Raw genomic sequence first — 21,884 nt, 5'->3', positions numbered from 1 at the left:
AAATGTAAACGTCATCAAATAGAGCAATGATATTTAAAGTAAAACCCTCAAATCCATTTACCTGAGGCACATAATTGGAATTAAACCGATAAATTGAAAACAAAAGGCCAGTTTACAATATACTGTTTATTTACAGGAGGCAAAGGTTTACATTTGATATATTCTGATGGGTTTCTTTTTTTCTTTTCTTTTTTAGAAAGGCACTTAAGCAAAATCTAAACAAATGATTGAGGAAATTTCAATTTGGTAAAAAGCATACGAGAGGGAAGGACAAAGGGCCGACGCAAAAGACAAACAAAGACATAAAAACCAAAAACACGCTCACACTTTCAATAACAGTCTAAACAGGAAATCACATCTTTCTACTGAAACGATGATTTTAAAAGTCTTGGTGTTTCTCTTAAAGAGCTTTAATGCTTCAGACGGTTTTCTTTTCTTCAATTGTCACGAGAGAAACTGTTTCCTTCACGTTTTAGAGGGGGGGAAACTAGGAACAGAAGAGAAGAAAATAAAAGAGATGATGGACAGAGTGAATTCTAACCTTAATGGATGGCAAAACAACCTTGAAATGACTGACAGGGATGGAATGAGAGAGAGAGAGAGAAACAGGGAGAAGTTGTCCTGACGTTTTAAAGAGGAGGAACAAATGGATCCACACATACTGGATTCTGGAGATAATTAAAGAAAAGATTGGTGAAAGGAACGAGAAACAAACTAATATGACAAACTTTCCCTTCGTCCATCATTAGGCTCACTTGTCTTGAAGGAATCTTTAAGGCCAATATCGGCATGACTACAATTAAAAAAAAAAAAAAAAACCTACTGCATAGCAGAGTGTGAAAAAAGGTTCTAAAAATACAGTATGTACATTTTACTTTCTGTTCCTTACGTGTGTGTGTGTGTGTCTGTTGATTAACGTGCTACAACGAGCCAGTCAAGTTTTCTAATAGTTTCCCACTTTTTTTTCAGTTGTTTTGCCGCGATCGTCCTGTCCATGGAATGTATAGAACCTGAGTGTGTGCTCGCGTTCGCTCAAGGCTCAACTGAACTGCACCCATCCTGGTTTGACAGCATCCGTACTGGAGCTGTGGGTGAGAAGAGACGGCAGAGTGAGGAAGAGCTCAAATACGACAACAAATATGAGGCATTTACTACACAGGAGAGAAAAGGAAAAATGCAGGCGACGGTTGTTTTCTCACTTGGAGCCTGCAGATGTGAAGTCTCCCCACATATCAGAGGTGGGCTGGGCTGCAGGGACGGGGGACCCAAAGTCTAAAAGAGCAGCTGGGATTGCAGGAAAACAAGTTATGCGTCTATACACAACATGAGAACAATGTTTGTTGCATGACAGGAGACGAAAAATGTAAAGAAAAGCATAGCGGTCACCTGTATTTGTTTGTACAGCTGGAGCAGTCTCAAAGTCTCCAGGGGGCGCTATTAACCCTGCAGGCTTTGCTCCTGCCCCTGGTGGAGGCGGGAGAAGACCTCCACCCATAGGCCGTGACTTAGCGCTGCCTGCTTCCCTCTTCTTGATGTTCTGGGAGCGAAAAAGTGAATTGTGACTTTTATTAGTTCTTCTTAGCGTTGTGGCGTTTATGATATTTAATCATGCTGCTCTGTGTCTGTGACGTGGAGGACGAGCGCTCACCCCAATGCTGATCTTGATAGTCTGACCCTCTTTGAAGCTGAGGTCCAGTTTAGGTGCTGTGGTCTGAGAAGCTTCCATTTTTGCAAGTTCACCTTCTTGCTTCACCCACCTGAAATTACAGCAAGAAACGATCAGGTAACTGTACTTTATATAGACCGAGGTTGAGGGAGGAAGTAAGTAATTGTAGAGGGTATACGACACAACTCATACAGAGATATAAAGCATTTACTTCATGTGCATAAATAAAGCAGCTCACTTAAAATGGTCCTGTAAAGCTACGTTGAAGTCAAACGAGTCCCCACGGTCAGCAAAGCCCAGGCCGATGAACGCGTGACGTCCTGGAATCAATCAGAGCAAAAACACACGCTTGAATTCGGGCACCTTGGTCAAAATACACTGAGATATACATTAAAGGTCACTCTGTATACAGACGGAGCCGTACCGTTGTCACTCTCTATCCGGACCACAAAATACCGGCTGGAGTCCGTCACCGCTTCCACTGCACTTCCTGGATACTGCTCCACCGGGGCTTGGGCAAACAGCTCGCCTGGAAAGTACAAGTTTACACAATTTGGTCTCTCAAAGTTCCTTTTCAGCGCAAACAGAATTCCCTGAGGACGTAACTGAGGGTTTGAATAGCTGTGTAGTTGATATAGTTATTAAATGTGAAGGAAACAATGAGCAACTTGGTTAAAAGTAGGTCATCTGGTCACGTGTGTACATTCTGATGCATGTCTTCTTAATAGCAGAGCGTCACTTCACCTGTGTTTTTGTCCTCTAACTTGATGTAGGCCACTTTGCCCTTACAGATAATCTTCATCCTTCCGGTCCATGCGGGCTCGTCCAGCTTCCAGTCTGCAGCGCTGAAGACGCAGGCACAAACACACACAAAAACACACAGAAATCAGTGTTTTTGCGCCAGCAGCCGCAGCTTTTGATTGCAGAAGGAAGTGAAATTAAGTGAATGCGTCTGCAGTATGTTTCAACATACACAGAATCAGACACTCACAGGAAGTATCTCCACTCTTTTAGGCTGAACTTAATCAGTGCCTTGAGACAAATTAAACCTTATTTTTGTTTGTAGATCAGTTGACATGCAAGCTTATTCAGTCTTGTCTCACATCTTGAAAACTCTAGAAATAATTTGATTTGTATTGGAAGTAAACTGAAGACATTTTACTGCCGTGCTAAGATCTTTACACTTTCAGGATTAAACGACTAACTGCATTGATAAGAGATCTGTGCATGAGTGTGTGTTTCATTTTGTTTTTCCAGCACAAATTGAATATGTAGTTAATTTACCACATGTGATACGATGCCACTTAACTCGTACGCCCTATTTAAGGTCAGAATCTTCACTTGTAGTTGGTTAGGGAGACTTCTAGGTGCTATTTACGTACGTTTTAAACGCTTCTAAAAATATGCTAACGCCCGCAACTTCGACCCCGTGGAGCCATTACCGGACGGACTTAAAACCTCCACGTTTTCTTCACGACTTGTAGATTAAAAACCCCGATTTTTACTCGAAAAATTAAACAACAACAACAGCTTGTTGACAAATTTTAAAGCGTTATTTATATGGCTGCAGGTATGACTTCCGTAAAAGGAGATCCAGACTCGAACAACGTGTCCATCAAGCTGTTACTCCAGTCTAAAGCATTACGTGTGATGTTGCATTGCAGATAATAATGTTTACTGTCTTTAACTGTGTTTTGTCATAAAGTTAGCGTGGAAAAGTACAGGAAAACAGCACAGGTTAGTTTAACAGCTGCTTGTCCGATAATGGACGCCGCTCGGTGCTCAGCTCGGTTGCCGACACTTGTCTCGCAGTCTCGAGACTCGTTTCTTCGTAAAGTCGCTCTGTCTCTCTTTTTTGGAGGAGCTCAGCTTACCGGTATCCACGGTTAGTTGCCCGCGGGGGGATCCGGTACACGTGAACCTCGGGTTTAACGCACAGTATCGACTCATAGCTGTTGTCTTCTGCCATTTTGCCAAGTTTCACAAACTAAATACCAACTTCCGACATTCAATGGACGACTTCAGGCGTCGCAGGATCCTTACTTAAAGAGTCCTGCTAGTTTGAAACAGCGCCCCGTGTGGTGTGGATGGTTTTATGCACCTTGACTCACCCTCTGCTAAGAAACACGAGACAAGGACCTGTCTATTGATAACAAATACAATATAACCCTGATGTTAATGTATTTAGATTAACTGCGAAATACCATGCTAAAAAGACAATATATTGTTTTGTAATTTGAAAATAAAAAAACTAAAGCTCTCAAACTAAATATAGAAGATGATAAAACATTCCATCAGGATTGAAACATTATACATGTTGTAAATACAGTACATGTCTATGAATAAGACGAAATGGTGCAAATGTGAGAAAAACATTGCCTTTAAAATAACGGCAAATTAGGAATGTTCACCCTACATTGAACAAATGCTACATTTTCCTCAAACAAATGGAATAAAATGCATGTTCACATGTTAATATGTCTGACTCTTGGAAAAATTAAAACAGAACACACTGGCCAGGTGGATTTAGGTGTCTTTATTAAAGGGTATTCAAATTTCAATTGTTTTTCAAGTTTTCAACGTAACAGTGACATCACTTCATCCTTTAATCGAACACGTGTCTGTGAATGACAGGGTGGCAGATTTAAAACAACTACAAATCCATGTTATCAATCTAATAATGGCATATGCATCATATCCAAGAAGTTGTGTGTCAAACTTCAACACAGTCTTGCATAATGGCCTCTCCTGGTGTTTGTCATCTACACAACCTTGCAAACTGGGGGCCTCAAATGGCAAGGAAAGATAACAATTGGACAAAATTGAGAACATTAGTGCCCAACAATCATGTAATACAGTTGAACTAGTAAACTATTGACACCTTTTACCTAAAAACTCTAATTTCTAGCTGATGCTTCTGGGTGGAAATTGTAAAACTCTTGGAGAAGCAGGTTTAGTCTTTACTGGCAAATTCCATTTTATTCTTCGCTGAGCGCTCACTTGCTTTTGGAACCAAGATTTATACTTCAATTCTTCTTTCAGTTCATTACTTCCTGGACGAATGAGGTTTCCAGTCACCGACTACCGACTTTAGAGGTTCAACAAATCAACAAATATGTGAATGGAAGACTCCTCTTTGGAAAGGGGGATATTAATCTGCTGCTTGGTGATTGAGGCAGGATTCACTATAATGTTTCATGGTCGTTGCTGGATAACAAGGAGTTCTAACTACAACATGAGTGGCATTTGTAACTGTAGTGTTGAAGCCAAGGAGGATTTAAGGCTTACAACTTTCAAGAATAATATTAGCAAAATTGAACACCAGATCTTGCCAAACAGTATTTGATTAGACGTAACTCCTCTCGGATTCAGTTTTCACATTTTTATTCCACATTTGTTGCACAAAAAGCAAACAATCAGAGCCTCCAATGTATCCCACGTTTACGCAATCCAACGCTAATTTAACAAACGCTGCAGTTTTCCACAATGCTGCATAATTTCCCATTTTACCGTGTGTTTTTCCATGTCACCACAGAAATTTCACCCAAAAAAAATGCATATCAAAATCGTGCAAGAGGAAGCGAAGAAACTCATTCCTCAAGGAGCAGACTGATGTGTGTGCAGCTGCTCAGCAAGTCCCCCGCAAACCACCTACACACACACACAATGTAAAATCTAAGTAATGGGGAAGTGTTGATGAGTATGATATGATATAAATTGATTCGAAAGTAAAGCAGAAGTGAAGAAATCATATTTAGTTTCATTTCACTTCATTTATGAATGAATTTGAAACATGTTCAAGGCAAAGGAGTGGGAGATAACAGACATGAACATTTAGTTTCTCTTTGTTTCTTTATTTTCATCTTACATACTGAGAGTGAAGTGAGTTGGGTGTAAAGGGTGCTAGCTCGTCTCCCGGAGCTCTTAAAGCAACAGGGGCGCACACAGAAGTGCGATTCCGGGGGGTTTCTACCCCGATGTATAAACTGATTATCGTGCTGTACTGGAATGTTTCAATCCGACTGGCTTTTGTAAACTTCGCCTTTCCAATAGATCCGAGTTAAATTTGTTTGTCTAAACGTTAAGATGATGGGAAGGTGGATGTCACAGAGATTGTAATGCGTAGTGACACTAGAAAATAAAGGATGTTCAATGCATACTGTGTGTCATATAGGTCTATTTAATTAAACATAAAAGTTGCAATTAATGGGGGGAAGAAATGCTTTATTTGCCACGAAAGTCAGGAAAGTCCAGCAGCAAAATTCTGATTGGCAAAAAAATCCTCGGGGGACTGATCAATGGTCTGAACTCTGTTGCGTGTACGCCACAGGAAAGCACATTCATCAAGGCCAGGCAGTGGGAATCAACCTCAATGTAAAACACAAGAATTAAAACATGGAATCTTCCATAATCTACACAAGTCTGTCTGTTTTTCCGGTTTGTCATAATGGAGGACTCATGAGGCTGTCATCTAGTCAGAACCTATATTTGAGTTATTCACCAATAATACTACAGTATAGCACAGGAGCAGGGGGATATACGGTAACCGGTGCAAAGGTAATCTAGTTTGCTTGACATAAGCATCGCAGATAAGTTGTAAAAGAAGCTTGTGTTGGCTTTACTAACAGGAAACTGGAAGGTAACACAAATGGGACTTTTACACTGAACTAATGCTTTTAGCTCAACTGATTCAACTTTCTTCTAATCTGAATAAAATCCAATATGACACTATCAATTAAATCTGTGGGCTATGTCATCTAGTTTGTCACACACACACACACACACACACACACACCTAATGAGCTGAAACTATGCATCATCGCAAACACAGACATGTCGAAATAAATGTAAACTTTTTAAAACATAAAATCTATTTGTAAAACAGAACACAGCACAGGCTTTAGGCAAAATGTAAAAATTATACGGGGCGTAATTTATTATTGCTTCAACAATCTTATAATTAGCGACACTCTGTCCCTCTGATCTGCTATCTTTGGCCACAGGCTGCGTGCCCACCAGGCGTCTCTCTCAGAGCCCAGCCTGTTGTTGCTGTGCAAGTATTAAAAATCATTAACACATTCCACTGTATCTAAAATGGTTGAATGATTTTTAGCTCCTAGCATCTTGAACTCTGACTGATGATCACATAGTGAACTCAGACATACCGAGCACTAAGCAGGCAGCTTCCCAGTGGACACTCAGCCATGCGCCGCCGTCCATCAGCACAAAGGCCAGCTCATTCCTTTGCACGTCTCAGGGGAATTCCTGAAAACTTTAGTTCTCATGGTCCCTGGAGGGTCGGACACCTGACGCCCTGACGCTCAGCAGACCAGTGAGAGTAAGAATCATAGGGCACCTCTTGGTTCATCATACAAGTATCACAGTGTGTAGGGATGATAGGCATAAGGTCTGTTCACAGTGTGGAACAGAAGGGGTTTCAGATCCTCGGGCTGATCTTTGCCATCCCCTTGCGACGTTCCACATAGGGAAGAGACAAGGGGAAAGGCCAAGACCATGTCAGTAAGCAGAGCAGGGAGGGTGGAGCAGTTCCTAATCCATGCTACATTGTCATAATTCTAATGTCTGTCAATTTAGTGTCATCTCACCACTCCGCTCTTCATATACAATGCCACTCTCAGAACCCCTTTAAGTGCCCCCCTACATGCCCTCTCAGGAGACAGCTGACGCCTTTAAGCAGGCAGTTCGTGTTTATCTGCAGAGGCGGAAGCCTGAGGTTCCATCTGGGCCAGTTGGCTGGCGGACCACGTGATTGTTGGGACGAACTGGTTCTGTTTGCTGTGCAGTCACACGAATTTGCCTATTGTTATGAGGAGAAATGGAGAAGGGATTACTGAACACTTGTGCTTCACTCTCAATCTATTTGTTCTGAAGTTTTAAAAGGCTTCATTTTGTGTTTGTTGTTTTGGTTCATGTCTCACCTCTCCTGGCCTGGATTGTCCTGAGGTGCTTCATCTGAAGTAGCACTGCCCAAAATCCTTCTCCTGGCTTCGGCGTACTCGGCCTCCCGTTGGGCCAAAGACTTCATCTGCTGACTAGGACGAGAGGACGCAGAGTTTCCCGCGGTACCGTTGTTTGTAGGTCGCTTTAAAATGCGAATTTGTGGCGGCGGGGCTGCAGGCAGAGAGTCGTCTTGAATTACAACAGCAGTCCGCACAGGTGAGCCGCCCGAACTGAAACTGGACTTCCTGCAGAGTGGAAATATGAGAAGGTAAGGCAGGATAAAGATCTTATGACTGCAGGTGACACATTTTAACATTAATCATTCCTGATTTCTTACTTTGCCTCCTGGTTTATTTTCAGTTTTGCCTCCAGCCTTCTCTCGATTTCCTGAGGGGGATAACAAATACAATTTCAATGCACTTGACCTAATATTTATGCAAGATCCACCTCAGCCCTTGAGCTTGTGTTTACTCAGCTGAGTAGTTCCATTACTTCATCATTTCAAATCCACAATCAAGCTTTTCAGCCAGCAAATACAAATATCATTGCAGATTTGTCTACGTTGTCAATATTGCACAACTCAGAAACACTTTCAAATCAAATTAATTCGCCTCACGAATCAAAGTGTGAAAAAAACAGACCTTGCTTATTTCTTTAAAGTCAGGCTCAGAAGTCATCAGTCAACCATTGTGCAGAGCCAAGTGCCACAATCAAATTAAGTGATTTCTGTCACACACGGGCAACACCCGGCTTTACGTGAATAACGGATTGAACCAAAAACTCGATAAGTTCTATGACGATAAACTGTAGACGTTATGGTCATCGCTTCTTCACGGGCCGTCATTTCCGTAATGGGCGGATCTAAACAATTCGGAACAAACGAAGACATTTAAGTACTAGTTTGATGACGTTACGCAACTTTTGTAACGTTTTTGAATCTCTTTAAATTAGAATGTGCCTATGTGTTGGAAACGAACGTAGGGTCAAGTGTGCCCACTCAGCCTCAGTATGGGGCTGAGGCCTTAAGGCTCAGCTAGGAAGAGATAGTCTTTGATAAGAAACCCGTCTACAAACACACACATTTGAGTGTTTTGAACGCACCGAGCCTCTCTAGTTTACCGCCGGGGTCAGCTATCCGACATGAGGTCAAGTTACAAACCCTTACAACACAAAATGACGCGCAGTATTCGCGTTCCTCACCCCGCTGTCCGCTGCTTCTTCCCAGCTCTCAGCAACCTCTTCATCCTCCATGTTGAGCAGGACGCTGGCTGGGTTTACCTCTTCAAATCCAGCAGTAGAAGCTAACAATGTCCCGTCCACTGAGCTGACTGACACGGGGGAATCTCCGGAGCCCTGCACAGAGCCCAATCCCGCCCGCTTTAGTGGCGTTTTGAAGGCGAAACGTAGAGATTTACGAGGCTTTTTACCTGTAGGCGTGTTAGCCCGGCTGCTAGCTTAAAGCTTGACTGAAGGTAGCCTGCCCTGAACACACCGCCTGTTACTTTAAGTCTGTGGCGTCACGTCCACCTCGGAAAATAAATCACACTGCCCGGACTTACAGCGAAACGCCATTAGGGAGAGCTCAGGTTTTAGTTTCATTAGCTGTCTTTATAATGCTAAAATAATGGCAAGGAAAAGAACGTTACGTGTTTTAGTTGTTTGAGTTAAGTATTATTAAAAAACGGCTCTAAACTATGTTTGCGTACCAGTGGTCGCGTTTGTGGTGCCCCCTGCTGGTAAACATGATGCTCCGTCTGAAAATGCCTGCAGTTATTTAAAAGCAATCTATGCGAATTTAATTACAGATAAAACGTTTTAATCAAAGAACACACTAATTCCTAGTTACTAATTAAATTATTAAGAATTTACTTTTTTCCGAAATAGCCTTGTGTTGACATTACGTCCTTCGATTCCAGCCAATACGTTTTTTTGTGCTGATATTGTAAATATTCCCTATAAATACATGTACAAATGTTTTTGTTTTTTGCCGATATTTCTGATTGAATTAACTGAATTGTTGGTGGCTTTTTGAAGAGGTCTCAGTCTTGGTCCAGTCTTGTTTTCCTTGGAGGTTGTCCTTGGTTTGAAAGGTTTGAGAACCACTCATCTATGCAACTGCAAGTTAAAATGATGATGAGTGTGGGCTTTGGCAGTTTTTCACAGTTTTCACAAGCACCAATGTGTCACCTTGTTTTTCTTTTCTGTGCAGTTCAGTTTTTATGTGACCAAAAAGCCGAATTCAATTAAATGTATAACTGCAAGGAACTCCAAAGTTTCCCATTTTACAATTAAAAAATATATCTGAAAGGGCTGGAATTTATTTTGAAATGAGATTTTGATTTTGGCAGTTTTTTGGTGCATCAAAGAAGTCCGTAGACAAACGAAACAAAAATAGCATTTACTTTTTTTGTTTCATCGTTCCAAAGTAAAAAATAAGATGAAGTCTATCAAAGTGAAAAGACGTTTTGTTTTAATCTTTTATTGTGAAGGCTGTCAGACCGGACATGACTCTACACCAGTGTCGCTGATGTCTCATGCCGAGCTGCAGAGGATGTGTGAGGTTTATTTCATAATCATGATTTCATATCTGAGACAACAGTAGCTTGAAGCCAACAGGACATGGCCGAAAGAGGCCATTGATAGTCGGACTGCGACTAATGGTGAGTCTTCTACACCATTTAAGTCGTGTATCTGAAAATAACATCCGCTAACGTTAGCAGCTAGCTGGAATTTAGCTTGACAACAATAACAACAGAGTTCAGCGATGTCTGGACTTGTTTGACAGGTTTCATGCTGTTTAGTCAAAGTGGAGCAGACAAACGTGTGCTGTGATTTTAGTTTCATATGCAGCAACCATACAACAAAGCTGAATGATCTTGTGGGTCAAAGGCAAGAGAAGACGATTTGTAGGTCACGACTATCTTGGTAAATTATATTAACTGTGTTGAATTATCTCCTTCCAGTAAAATATCTGAAACGAGATTTTGACAAAGAATGAAAGGGTTGCTGTTAACATTAAGCACTACATGGCTGAAATGATGAGGGAATTGATGAAGGCTTTTATCAGCAGGTAGTTTCAGACATTAAGCATATTAAAGTGACAAAGACAATGCGGATGGCTGTTATGGTGCGAGGTAGCAGTTTCTCATAACATGATAAATGAGAAACATTTAGGAACACATGGCAATAATATATGATAAGGAGCAGTTTTGGAGTTGTGCCAGTGTCTCCATTTCTCACATTTGAAGGTGCATTGATGTTGTATTTGATCAGTGACCTTGCTGAAGTCAACCCATTCATATTCACTGTTTCATATTCACAAAAGTATCAAAAGTGTATCTTTACTCTGAATTGAAAATGGTGCCCCCTGCTGATCAGTGTTTCTTCTGCCCTGTGTGTTTCCCCTGTTACAGCCTTTTAACCTCGTGTGTCAGAGCAAAGAACAAGAAGATGCTACTGAAAATGCCCCAGAAGCTGCTGAAGACTGCCCACTACATCGAGCTGGGCAGCTACCAGCACTGGCCTGTGCTGATACCCCAGAGGATCAGACTGTACACCTACGATCAAATCCCCCTCTTCCTCAAAGAAAACCCCTACATCACTGATGGCTACAGGGCTCACCTGCCCTCTAAACTCTGCCTGAAGAGGTGAGCCTGCTGTGGGACATTTTTTACATTTCTGAATCTTTCTATTCACATCCTTGCATATTTCCCTTTTACCATTTCCCCTCTAGCTTTGTCTAATTTCTATGTGTTACTTGATTACATTCCCATGTAATTTTTTTATATCAGAATACAGAGAAGAAACCTAAAACCATGCTATTCTTTCCTGTCGCAGTATGTATGTCGACAAACCACAAACCAAAGACTGAATTCACAATTCTTCTTCTTCTTCTTCTACCTTTTGTTATTGCGGAGATACTCAACCATAGGTGCTTTTTCTTGTCTTCCTTCCTACACAGTATCTTTATTTTGTCCAATGAGACGGTGAATATCTGGAGCCACTTGCTGGGCTTCCTGCTCTTCTTCTCCTTGGAGGTGAACGACCTCTCCTCAGTCCTGCCAGAGTCTGGAGCTAAGAGAGAGGATTATGTCATCTATGCAATCGGGCTTTTCTGCTTCCAGGTATAAGTTACTTGTTTGTGTCTGTGTTATGCGTGCAGTGGGCAGTGGGGACTTAAGTGTTTGGTGCAGCTGGTTTGTGTTTATTTTCTGACTTCATGTAAGTTTACATTTCTTGCTACAGGTGCATTCAGACTGACCTCACAAAAACCCCTGCACTTTGACTTTATTTAACAGTAGTCTTAAGTTAATTTATTCAATAATCCCCTGCACGTTTTTTAACACCTTATTCATCAGCACTCATTAAGTTAACTTATTTAATTTAGTTTAATTTAGTGTGTTTTTAATTTAAGTATTCACCAAGCTGCTGCTGTTTGCACATGTTGTTTTATGTTGTTTTATATGTTGTCTTCTGTTGTCTTTTTCTATATGTTACACGTTGCACCCAGAACCACAGCAAATTCCTCTTAAGTGCAAACTTAATTGGCAAATAAAGTGATTCTGATTCTGATTCTGATTCTGATCTACCTGCACAGGTGTGTGAGACGTGCGTAGGCTTAAATATTGTAAAACGTGGCGATAGGAATGTTAGTGTTGTTAATTCCTAATGTACAGTATACATGTAGGTTAGATGTGTTCCCTGTGTATGGTGAGCAGGTGCTGATAGGATAGTTGTGTAGATAAAGTCATGTCAGGATGTGTCCCTCTGTATGAGTTCTATTGTATTTGTGTAATTCCCTCTTTTGGTTAAACTTTGTCCTCCCACACTGTGCACAACAAAGAACTGTGGTCATCTAACGATTGTGTGTGTTTCTAGGTGTGTATGTTGTGTTCTGTGGGGTATCACCTGTTCTCGTGCCACCGGTCAGAGAAGACCTGCCGGCGGTGGCTGGCGTTGGACTATGCAGGCATTTCAGTCGGCATCCTGGGCTGTTACGTTCCCGGGATCTACTACGCTTTCTACTGTGACGCTGTAAGCATGGACGTCCTCTGGAATGTTCTGTTTTGTCTTTTGCTTGTTGTTTGCCAAAGCACCATGCTGCTGTTTTTATCTAATCTAATCTATTTCATATCTGTCATTTGTCCTCCTTCCTCGTAGTTTTGGCGGCAGGTCTACCTGGTGACCGTTCTGTCTCTGATCCTGGCGGTCTTCTGCGCTCAGGTCCACCCTCATTACCTCAGCAACGACTGGCGGCGGCTGCGAATGACCATCTTCTGCTGTGTGGCTGGCATCAGCGTGATCCCAGCGTGTCACTGGGTTTGGCTGAATGGGGGATTCACCTCGGATCTTGTGCAGGTCTGGAATTAAAGCTCTGAATTTCTCCCATATCCTTAAGCTAGATCTGTATTATTCTAATGCTATTTACGCATATTTCACCTTAATCTCAATACTTTTCTGAACTGACTGTCAAACATTGTGGTTATACCCACAGCTGTTCCTGCCCCGTATCATAGTAATGTACCTTATCGCTGGAGCTGCCTTTTTGTTCTACGTCACCAAGATCCCTGAGCGATATTTCCCTGGTGAGTTCTTTACCCCTCTCTTTCCTCTTTCACTGTGTCCAAGCCTCAAAGTGTGAAACTGCAGTGAGAAACTCTGTGAAACAACTTGTAAGTCTTTACTGTTTGAGCTTTGGATGTAAACCAGATTGTACAGTTTGTGATTGTACATGTTAAATTCTATGTAAATCAGTCTCTTTTCTTGTTCTCTCCCAGGTCAGCTGAACTACATTGGTGCCAGTCACCAGGTGTGGCACATACTCGTGGTTGTGATGTTTTACTGGTGGCATCAGACGGCTGTATTCATCATGCACTTTAGGCACAGCCAGCCCTGCCGGCCCTGGACCAGCAGTGGCTAAGTAGAAAATCAATCAAATATGTAAAGACCTTTGCTGATACTGTAGTTTCCTGTGTAACTGATAAGCTGGTAATGGTCAGCGGCATACAACTAAATCTGAGTTGAGTCAATGCTCAAAGCCCAGTTAGCCTCTCGTATGAAGCTACTACCTAAAATGATAGGCAGCTGCTCTTTATCACAGGCTCCTGACCATTGAACCAGCCATTAGTTAACACCGGGGATGGATCAGCTATCAGTTCCCCGGCTGTTTGCTGGCTGGTATCCATTAATCTATAAAAAGATTGTAATTTGAACATCTTGATGCACAGAAAATAAACTGAGCACTAAATCAGTTCAGTTTTTAGTTTGTAGGAGTAACCTGAGCTTTGGGTTTTTTTATTGACAGTCACCGTAGCAACCAGTGCAGCATGACTTATCGCCTGTTGATTTCTTTTAGATGTTTGAATTACTGCATGTCACTATGTCGGTGTTATCAGAAAGAATGCTGCATATTTAGTGTCAGTACTACTGTGAAGCTCAAGTAGAGGGGTGACATGGTGCCCATACTGGTACAGGGCCAGGCTGTTTCAGTCAAATACGGGTGTGTTCAGGGGTCATGCAGTCATATAATCTGTGATATTTGTATTACAAAGTAATAATCTTCCCTGTGTTTGTTGTTTTTGCATGTGTGTTCCTGAACATATCCCTCAGCACTGGTTCTTGTTTAGGCACTGATCTTTGTACAGAAGTTTTGAAGCATATATGCATCAGTATTTTTTTTAATCTAGCCTATGTGAACAAGTTATTTGTGATATTATTTGCCTTACCTCATGTTTGTCCATAGCTTCCAACAACACTCAAGAGTGAAATGCTGCACAAAAAGGTCATGATGGAGTTAAACAACTGAAAATCCATCAGTATGAGACTGTGACGTACAGTATATGTCTATGGGAGTAACAGGGTATGCCTCTATTTATCTGAAAACACTGTTGTCATATTTATCTCAACAATAAACCACTAGAAATGTGATGAATCAGTGTTATGTCGAACGCGACGTCACTTAAATAAGGTCAGTGCAAAGTATTTCACTTGGGCAGCTCCATTGTTAACATGTTGAATACTTTGTTTCTTTTATTCCGCATCAGGTTAAACAAGTTTGTATTTCTACATCAGTTATGTTTGTACTTTGCCTTATGACTCTAGCGTCTGACTGTACTGTACCTAAACTTAGAACTGAACTTAGAAATAAATGCTGAAACTCTTTTCTGTTACACAATAAGGCCAGTATGGTTTTGATGGAATGATTTTATAATTGAAAACTTAATTCATCAGATTGGGAGCACTAAATGCAATGCGAAGGTGCTAAAGGATTGTTTTCCTTTTTGCCTTTTAAGTGTCTGTTACTTTTGGGTTTTTTTTGGATCTTTGCCTTTTCATTACTGTAAAGTGGTTGATCTTCTTTGAACGACCTCTCATGATTGTTTTATCTCATTTGCTTCGTGTCTTCTTCACAGGTACTGACTAATGAGATCTATCATATTTATTTCAGTGCCTCTGTAAAAAAATCTATAGTTTTTTAAATTTTGAATGAATAAAGAATGCTGTAAAATGAAATAGCCTTCAATGCCTTTTTTTATACACACAGAATTTATATTATGTTCTGCTAACAAATGATACTATTCTCTGATGACCAGGTATTTCTGTTACGACCATTTCTTGTTTTACCAGCATCAGAACAACAGTCTATTAAAGCATTTAGTCAGATGGTAGTTTTCCTTAAGGATAGGATAGGACGCTTATTGATCTCACGGATGAGAGATTCAGTCGTCACAGTCTTCTGCCCGAGGACTATAAACTGAATAACGTAGAAAGTTGGTGTAAATCCTCCTTTAATGACCATGCGTAGTCAATCAACCCAGTAAATAAATGCAAAGTTTGTCTTCAGCGTCCATTCCCCAGTAGGGAACGCAGTGCTGGTGGGGGACAGTAACCACCCTCGGTCAGCAGGGGGCGCAGTGTGGAGACGGAGACCCACCCTGGTACCACAGAGAGCGGCTGGCTCGTCTCCGGGCTGCGGAGGATGCTGCTCATAAAGCGGAAGATGGCCACTGTTTGGAGCCTGCGGAGGAGCGAGCGGAGCTGATAGAGGGGAGGAGGAGTAGGAGAAGCGCGCTCTTAATGCCCGTAAAGACTAAAGACCACCTGGATAACAACGGTGACTGTTCACTCCGCCATAGTTTAGTGGATGAAAGCTGACAAAGTAACTGACGTAGAGTAACTAACACAGCCCGTGCTGAGCTAATGCTAGCTAAGATTAGCAGCAGCACCCTGGATAACGAGTGTTAGCCAACAAGCTAACGAGTCACTTAATGTCTTGTCACGTTTGAATATTATGACACTGGAAAATTTCGACAACGTTATTAACGAATTTCTTAAAAAATTGTTGGGCGGAGTTTTAAAACAGGATACGCGAGCTCATTAGTTATGAACCTCTAGGTGAATAATCATTGATGTTGGCTAATGTTAGCTGTGCTAGCTAGCGTTAGCTGTTTTTGACCCTAACGTCTCCATGGACGGTGTCTAAAATTCCGCTTTATAGAACAGCTTAACGCCGGTATGTCATTAAAATTTCGCGCTGGTAGCTTACACTGTCTCTCTTTGTCGATAAACATAATCTTTCATATCTTTTGTGCGCGTAAGTTAGCCTGGGGTAATAAGGAGTATTAGCCATCTGGCGGTTTCCACTTTTGTGGTTGAGGCTAACGACGGCTAGTTAGCTGTGGCTAACGGTAGGTGAGGGACTTGGTGTGCAGGAGGGAGCAGCTCGGTCCAAAGAGATGGAACCACTCGGGTCAGACTGTTGGAATAAACCCGGAATGCTGCTGTCTAAACGCCACATAGGGAAGTGTGCTGGATGCTGGAATTACATCATATTTTAGGCCTCAAAGTTCATACACATCTGTTCCAAATTCGTAAGCTTAGGTCCAATATACAAGACAGGAGTAGGTGCAGGGTGTGAAAAGAAGAAATTGATAAAATTATGGATTATCTTTGTATCTGTGTTTGTGTATACATGTTGATGATGGGAAACTTGCCCCATCATCATGGGTAACACGTCCCCCTATATCTGTACAGACAATAATGTCTCGCTCCCCTGACAATGACGACGGATGCTTTGTTGCCATGGACACGGAGGATAATGTTGCAGAGCCCGCGGGGATGACGGAAGAGTCGCAGGCAGCGATGGGGTCCCATGGACAAGACCAGAGGATGGAGAGCTGTGCCAAGCAAGGTGGAAGGACGATGGTGGAGCTGCCAGAGGAAGTTCTGGAGTACATTCTGTCCTTCCTCTCCCCGTACCAGGAGCACAAGACCGCTGCACTCGTGTGTAAGCAGTGGTATCGCCTCATCAAAGGTACGCCCCATCGTTTCTGTCATTCGTAGTAATGAGGGAGCTGCGAAATAGTTTGTAAACACCTGAGAGCGAACGTGTGAACAATATGCCCGTCCTCCACTCTTAACACTCTGCCAGTAGAAGCAGCGTCTTTGTCTTCGTTTCAAACTCTTTTTCTGTTCTGTAGGTGTCGCCTATCAGTGCTACCATGGATTCCTGAGGGCCGTCCAGGAGGGAAACATCCAGTGGGAAAGTCGCACGTACCCCTATCCAGGAACGCCCATCACTCAGCGCTTCTCACACAGTCAGTATAAACTGTTTAGTAACACTTAAGGTCTTCACAAAGAGTGTTGAATGAAATCCCCTTACAGCACACTAATTTAAGGTTTTATAAAAAGAGAAATCTATAGTGGGGCCAATTTCCCACCAGTCACATAGATATTCCAATCATGTGTGCTTTGTTCCAACCAGAACTGAGCGTACTCATATGAAGTGATTAAATGATGAAGGAAACAAAATGTCTGCTACTGTAAGTGGTTGATTTGGAACCTAGATTTAATGTATTCACTTTATCAGACTGGCTGCACTCTTGGCCTCCTTCTCATCTCCACCTGTGAAAGACTCCATTTCACTCTGCTGTTCCTGTCTGATGACAGATCAAATGTTCCTGTTTCCCCCTTCCAGGTGCATGTTATTATGACTCCAACCAGTCCATGTATGTGTTTGGTGGTTGCACTCAAAGTAGCTGCAATGCTGCCTTCAATGACCTGTGGAGACTGGACCTCAACAGCAAGGAGTGGATCCGCCCTTTAGCTTCAGGTATGACCGCCTCACAAGCATCGAGAACGGCAAACAGAAATCACAGCTCACCTTATGACCTGTAGTTCTGGTAATAAAGCCTCTGTGCTCTGTCTTATGTAAAGTGAACACGTGGGAGCGTCCCCCACCAGAGCGGATATGCTAGTGACACTGAACAGCGACACAGTACACAGAATTTGAGGAGGTGGCAATAAAAACATGTTAAGTTAGAGCCGGCAAAGGGTTTTACTGCTGCTCTTGCATTTGTTGGCTGTAAACCACAGGCGTCGGTGGCTTTTATGAAGGTTCCGTCTTATCTTGTACACTTTGAAGTGCAACATCTCTTAACATATGGTAGTTAGAATAGTGCAACAGAAATGTGGTGAGTGTATGAGATCAATGTTGTGCCAAAACACGTTTGAGGTGAGGAGGAGCTGTTGAATGTTTCAGCGCCGAGTGAAAATCTTCTCAACTCATTTGCAAGCCAATTTCACAAATGCAAATCCATTCTAGAGGTATGCAAAATGTAGTCACGCAGGCACAAATCTATTCTGCAGGTACACAAATGTTTCTACAAACAAATCCTTTCTACAGATACACAAAACATTTCAAATGATCCAAACCCGTCTGGTGGAGTCTGGATGGCTGAGTGTGAAAAGCAAAGTAGTCCAGATGAATCTTTCTCTGGCTCCTCCTCCTCCCACGATGTTCCCTCGCCACATTTGTTACATACCCAGCATATTCTGGGTCGGCCCTGTGGTCTCCTCCCACGCCTCAAACACCTCCCCAGGGAGGCGTGCAAGCCTCAAGTGTTAGAGGGGAGATTGATGGATTGGCAAGGTGAGAGCTTTGCCTTCAGGCTCAGCTCCATCTTCACCACCACAGCTCAAAACAACGTCCACATCACCGCAGCAGCTGCAACACTCCGCACCTACTGTAACCTTTTACTCTGAGCTCTTGAAGGGAAATTAAACAGCATGGACTCATGTTACTGTGCAGTTGCACCACCTGGTTTAGTCACTTATAAAACTGACCTCCGTTCAGGCCTTCGTAGAGAGCAGAGAGAGAACGGAGAGTGCCAAACACTAATCCACTGTTTGTTTTTCTTCTCACATAGGCTCTTATCCATCTCCAAAAGCTGGAGCGACCCTAGTGATGCACAAAGACCTGTTAGTGCTCTTTGGAGGCTGGACTCGGCCCAGCCCGTATCCACTGCACCAGCCAGAGAGGTTCTTTGATGAAATCCACACCTACTCTCCATCCAAGAACTGGTGAGGGACCTTTCTGTGCTGGCAGTTAGAGGATGTACTTGTTTTACTTGGTGATGAGGTGTTAAACCTCAGCAATGTTTAACTTTTTTATGTTCCGTTATCTTTCTGTGATTCATTTTTTCCTCTTTTTTTATTATCAGGTGGAACTGCATAGTAACAACCCATGGACCTCCACCCATGGCCGGTCATTCTTCCTCTGTGATTGGAAACACTATGGTGGTGTTTGGAGGATCGCTAGGAGCACGGCAAATGTATACTTATGTTCTTTGTGTTAAATTACATATTATATACAACTACATTAAGTCTGAATGATGTCCCCATTTAAAGTACAGGTAATATGATTGTCACATTTGTAAACGTGTTACAGATTGTCACTTCAAGTCTTACAATCTGTAAATCTTTGGAAAAACAAATGTAGTGACGTGACTTTAAACTGTGGCTGTCACCTCTGATGGTTCTTCATCAGGAGTAATGAGGTCTGGGTTCTGGATCTGGAGCAGTGGTCTTGGTCCAAACCCCCCATATCTGGCCCATCCCCCCACCCACGAGGAGGACAGTCTCAAGTAAGTATAGTCATTTACCAAAAGTATGATGTTAAGCCATAAGGGTGTTATAGCTTATTGCAAGTGAAAAATAATCATAGCTTTGAAATGTTTCTCTCCTAGATTGTGATTGACAGTGAGACGTTGCTCATCTTGGGAGGCTGTGGTGGCCCTAATGCAGTAAGTTTCTTTAGTCTCTTGTTTGTAGTGTTAAGTTACGATCATGTTAACTTTGCCCGTTGCCTGTTGCAGCTCCTCAAAGATGCCTGGCTCCTCCACATGGGTGCTCCGCCTTGGAGGTGGCAGCAGCTACAAGTGGAAAATGAGGACCATGGAGCCCCAGAGCTCTGGTGCCACCCAGCTTGTCGGGTAAGTGTGTATGTGTGTGTGTCTTAGCTTGTGAGTCAAAGTCCTATGATCCCCTGTGTGGGAACACCAAGTCCATCACTAATGTGCTTGTTTTCTTCACCTCAAGGTTGGCCAGTGTGTGGTGGTTTTCTCACAGGCTCCATCCGGCCGTGCACCACTCAGCCCAAGTCTCAACTCCCGGCCCTCTCCCATAAGTGCCACGCCCGCCCCTCTGGGCCCTGAACCGCCTTCCCTGCGCTCTCAGTCTCCTGTACGTAGTGGGGCTGCCGGTGTTGTTCTGGGAGCTGTTGAAGAGGCTCCGTGTGTAAATGGTCGCTGGGGCACTCTAAGACCCCGGCCTTCAGCCAGGGGAAATGCCCGAGATGGGAGCCCGTCATCTTCTCAGCAGCCTTCTCCTTCACAGGGTCCAGATAGTCCACCTCTTCCTCCGCTTCCACCATTATTAAATGGCAACTCCCCTTCCCCCCGTACCAGCCCGGCCCAGGCAGCATCTCCGCCCTCTCGTCCTCACTTGCCTGCCTCCACAGACTATGGCTGGGAGTCCCCCCCGTCGGCTGCTCCCCACCCTGAGGTGCCCAGCACTAATGGCATTCACACACCTCCGACAGGTTCCCCCTGTACTCCTCCGGGAGCAGTGTCCCCTGCTGCCTTACGACGCAGTCTGGAGGCAGTGAAAAACCTGACTTCATCATCTTTACCGTCTTCATCATCGTCATCATCTTCCTTTCAGACACAGGGAGGTTCTTCTGGGGGAGGAAGCGGTGGAGGGGGAGCTGGCCCTCCTGGAACACCCCCGTCATCATCGTCCAGCCCTCCTCAAGCCACAGGAGCCGACGGACACGCTATCCCGCCTATTGCGCGGCGTCTCGGACATCACCCGCCTCAGAGCCTGAACGTGGGGAAACCGTTGTACCAGTCACTCAACTGCAAGCCTATGCAGATGTATGTGCTGGATGTGTCCCGGGCCAAATCAGCCGGTGTGGTGTCCTGGAGAGTGTATGGAAATGGGACTCCCGCTGCAGTGACAGGCCCGCCTGAGACCAGCCTTCACACTGTAGTACAGGGCAGAGGGGAGCTCATTATTTTTGGGGGCCTCATGGACAAAAAACAGAATGTGAAGTACTACCCTAAAACCAACGCCTTGTACTTTGTGCGCGCTAAGAGGTAATGCTGCCTCATGGCAGGCTTGGGATGACAGATGCTCCACCCTGTGGCCACACAAGGGAATTGACACGCAAGGCCTTTTTCCTGTAGAAAGCATTATGGGGAAAGAACATAATCATTGTTAGATGTTTCACTTCAGAAATACACTATACTCCCCTCTGCCGACTGCAAGCATCGAAAATACAACACTTTAGCTACACTTTGATAAAAGCATTTGGTGAGTGTGCGTGTGTGTGCATGAGTGTGTGTGTGTGTGTGTGTGTGTGTGAGAGAGAGTGATGGTGTGAGAGGTTTTCAACCATTAAATAAAATCTCCAGTTTTTCTCTGTACTCTTAAAAGAGTAGCGCTGGAGGAACGGACACAGACATGAGACGCGGTTGACTACCTTGCTTTTTGTATCACTCTTTAAGCCTGCATTGTTTACATTGAACAGTGTGAGTGTGTGTGTTATCGTGTGCACGGTGGTTGTTAAAAGTTGTTCAGTAATGTGTGTTGGGGGCCATGGTGGGTGAGAGATGTGGCACTGTACTATAAACACAGTTAAACAATAAAGGCCTCCATGTCTGCTCTGTCACTGTCCTAACATTCTGATTTCTTTTTGTCATATCAGCAAGTTTGATTCATATATATTCAGGGAGGTATGGAGTAACAGCTGCTGGCACAGGAGTGTGTTGGGTTATAGAGCTGTAGACGATCGGCCTCTAGTGGTTCCTCACCATACAGCACGAGCACAGAGACCATGAGTCATCACAACAGCAAACATCATTTGTTCCAACTGAAGCTCATAAATGCTTCCAGGTGTCTGGTTTAATTTGAACAA

At 43.2% G+C, this 21,884-nt stretch overlaps 4 protein-coding genes across 5 annotated transcripts; 2 read left to right on the top strand and 2 right to left on the bottom strand.

Annotated features, from left to right (window-relative positions):
* Positions 1-203: 203 nt before the first annotated feature.
* necap2 (NECAP endocytosis associated 2) lies at positions 204-3,693 on the bottom strand. Of its 2 annotated transcripts, none has more exons than XM_076147149.1 (8): positions 3,541-3,693; positions 2,411-2,511; positions 2,091-2,195; positions 1,905-1,986; positions 1,614-1,757; positions 1,387-1,580; positions 1,200-1,284; positions 204-1,085 (listed from the first exon to the last, which is right to left on the bottom strand). In XM_076147149.1, the coding sequence occupies exons 1-8, from the start codon at positions 3,633-3,635 to the stop codon at positions 1,040-1,042; spliced, it is 852 nt and encodes a 283-aa protein (XP_076003264.1). In that variant the 5' UTR covers positions 3,636-3,693; the 3' UTR covers positions 204-1,039. The 2 variants fall into 2 exon arrangements, with proteins under 2 accessions (XP_076003264.1, XP_076003265.1); XM_076147150.1 differs by having other exon boundaries at positions 1,387-1,537; positions 1,649-1,757.
* A 546-nt stretch (positions 3,694-4,239) lies between these two features.
* LOC142996238 (SUZ RNA-binding domain-containing-like) lies at positions 4,240-9,330 on the bottom strand. The gene is made up of 4 exons (XM_076147151.1): positions 8,828-9,330; positions 7,965-8,014; positions 7,606-7,872; positions 4,240-7,484 (listed from the first exon to the last, which is right to left on the bottom strand). Exons 1-4 carry the CDS (start codon positions 8,876-8,878, stop codon positions 7,376-7,378), a joined length of 477 nt encoding a protein of 158 aa, XP_076003266.1. The 5' UTR covers positions 8,879-9,330; the 3' UTR covers positions 4,240-7,375.
* An 803-nt stretch (positions 9,331-10,133) lies between these two features.
* Positions 10,134-14,394, top strand: paqr3b (progestin and adipoQ receptor family member IIIb). Its single transcript, XM_076147148.1, has 7 exons — positions 10,134-10,287; positions 11,041-11,274; positions 11,589-11,751; positions 12,506-12,661; positions 12,788-12,985; positions 13,122-13,212; positions 13,405-14,394. The coding sequence occupies exons 2-7, from the start codon at positions 11,078-11,080 to the stop codon at positions 13,545-13,547; spliced, it is 948 nt and encodes a 315-aa protein (XP_076003263.1). The 5' UTR covers positions 10,134-10,287; positions 11,041-11,077; the 3' UTR covers positions 13,548-14,394.
* A 1,168-nt stretch (positions 14,395-15,562) lies between these two features.
* fbxo42 (F-box protein 42) lies at positions 15,563-21,638 on the top strand. The gene is made up of 10 exons (XM_076147365.1): positions 15,563-15,740; positions 16,661-16,940; positions 17,107-17,223; positions 17,604-17,738; positions 18,835-18,988; positions 19,129-19,239; positions 19,455-19,551; positions 19,654-19,710; positions 19,783-19,899; positions 20,006-21,638. The coding sequence occupies exons 2-10, from the start codon at positions 16,667-16,669 to the stop codon at positions 21,065-21,067; spliced, it is 2,124 nt and encodes a 707-aa protein (XP_076003480.1). The 5' UTR covers positions 15,563-15,740; positions 16,661-16,666; the 3' UTR covers positions 21,068-21,638.
* The last annotated feature ends 246 nt before the right edge of the window (positions 21,639-21,884 follow it).

Source organism: Genypterus blacodes, unplaced genomic scaffold (genome assembly GCF_046128005.1).
Source record: "Genypterus blacodes isolate CSIRO-AG114 ecotype Tasmania unplaced genomic scaffold, CSIRO-AGI_Gbla_v1 ptg000037l_1, whole genome shotgun sequence".
Taxonomy (NCBI): Eukaryota; Metazoa; Chordata; class Actinopteri; order Ophidiiformes; family Ophidiidae; genus Genypterus; species Genypterus blacodes.
Note: the sequence above shows the minus strand (reverse complement) of the source record. Positions and strands in the feature narration are given on the sequence as shown.

What these genes read in the sequence shown, in the direction of transcription:
- fbxo42 (XM_076147365.1), top strand. Translation starts at nt 16,667, where the DNA reads ATGTCTCGCTCCCCTGACAATGACGACGGATGCTTTGTTGCCATGGAC. An exon ending in GTGGTATCGCCTCATCAAAG is followed by an intron (nt 16,941 to 17,106) that starts GTACGCCCCATC and finishes TCTGTTCTGTAG; the next exon opens with GTGTCGCCTATCAGTGCTAC. An exon ending in GCTGTGGTGGCCCTAATGCA is followed by an intron (nt 19,711 to 19,782) that starts GTAAGTTTCTTT and finishes TGCCTGTTGCAG; the next exon opens with CTCCTCAAAGATGCCTGGCT.
- necap2 (XM_076147149.1), bottom strand. Translation starts at nt 3,635, where the DNA reads ATGGCAGAAGACAACAGCTATGAGTCGATACTGTGCGTTAAACCCGAG. An exon ending in CCGGATAGAGAGTGACAACG is followed by an intron (nt 1,987 to 2,090) that starts GTACGGCTCCGT and finishes GATTGATTCCAG; the next exon opens with GACGTCACGCGTTCATCGGC. An exon ending in TTCACATCTGCAGGCTCCAA is followed by an intron (nt 1,086 to 1,199) that starts GTGAGAAAACAA and finishes TCTCACCCACAG; the next exon opens with CTCCAGTACGGATGCTGTCA.
- paqr3b (XM_076147148.1), top strand. Translation starts at nt 11,078, where the DNA reads ATGCTACTGAAAATGCCCCAGAAGCTGCTGAAGACTGCCCACTACATC. An exon ending in TCTAAACTCTGCCTGAAGAG is followed by an intron (nt 11,275 to 11,588) that starts GTGAGCCTGCTG and finishes CTTCCTACACAG; the next exon opens with TATCTTTATTTTGTCCAATG. An exon ending in ACGCTTTCTACTGTGACGCT is followed by an intron (nt 12,662 to 12,787) that starts GTAAGCATGGAC and finishes CCTTCCTCGTAG; the next exon opens with TTTTGGCGGCAGGTCTACCT.
- LOC142996238 (XM_076147151.1), bottom strand. Translation starts at nt 8,878, where the DNA reads ATGGAGGATGAAGAGGTTGCTGAGAGCTGGGAAGAAGCAGCGGACAGC. An exon ending in AAGAAGCAGCGGACAGCGGG is followed by an intron (nt 8,015 to 8,827) that starts GTGAGGAACGCG and finishes TATCCCCCTCAG; the next exon opens with GAAATCGAGAGAAGGCTGGA. An exon ending in GACAATCCAGGCCAGGAGAG is followed by an intron (nt 7,485 to 7,605) that starts GTGAGACATGAA and finishes TCATAACAATAG; the next exon opens with GCAAATTCGTGTGACTGCAC.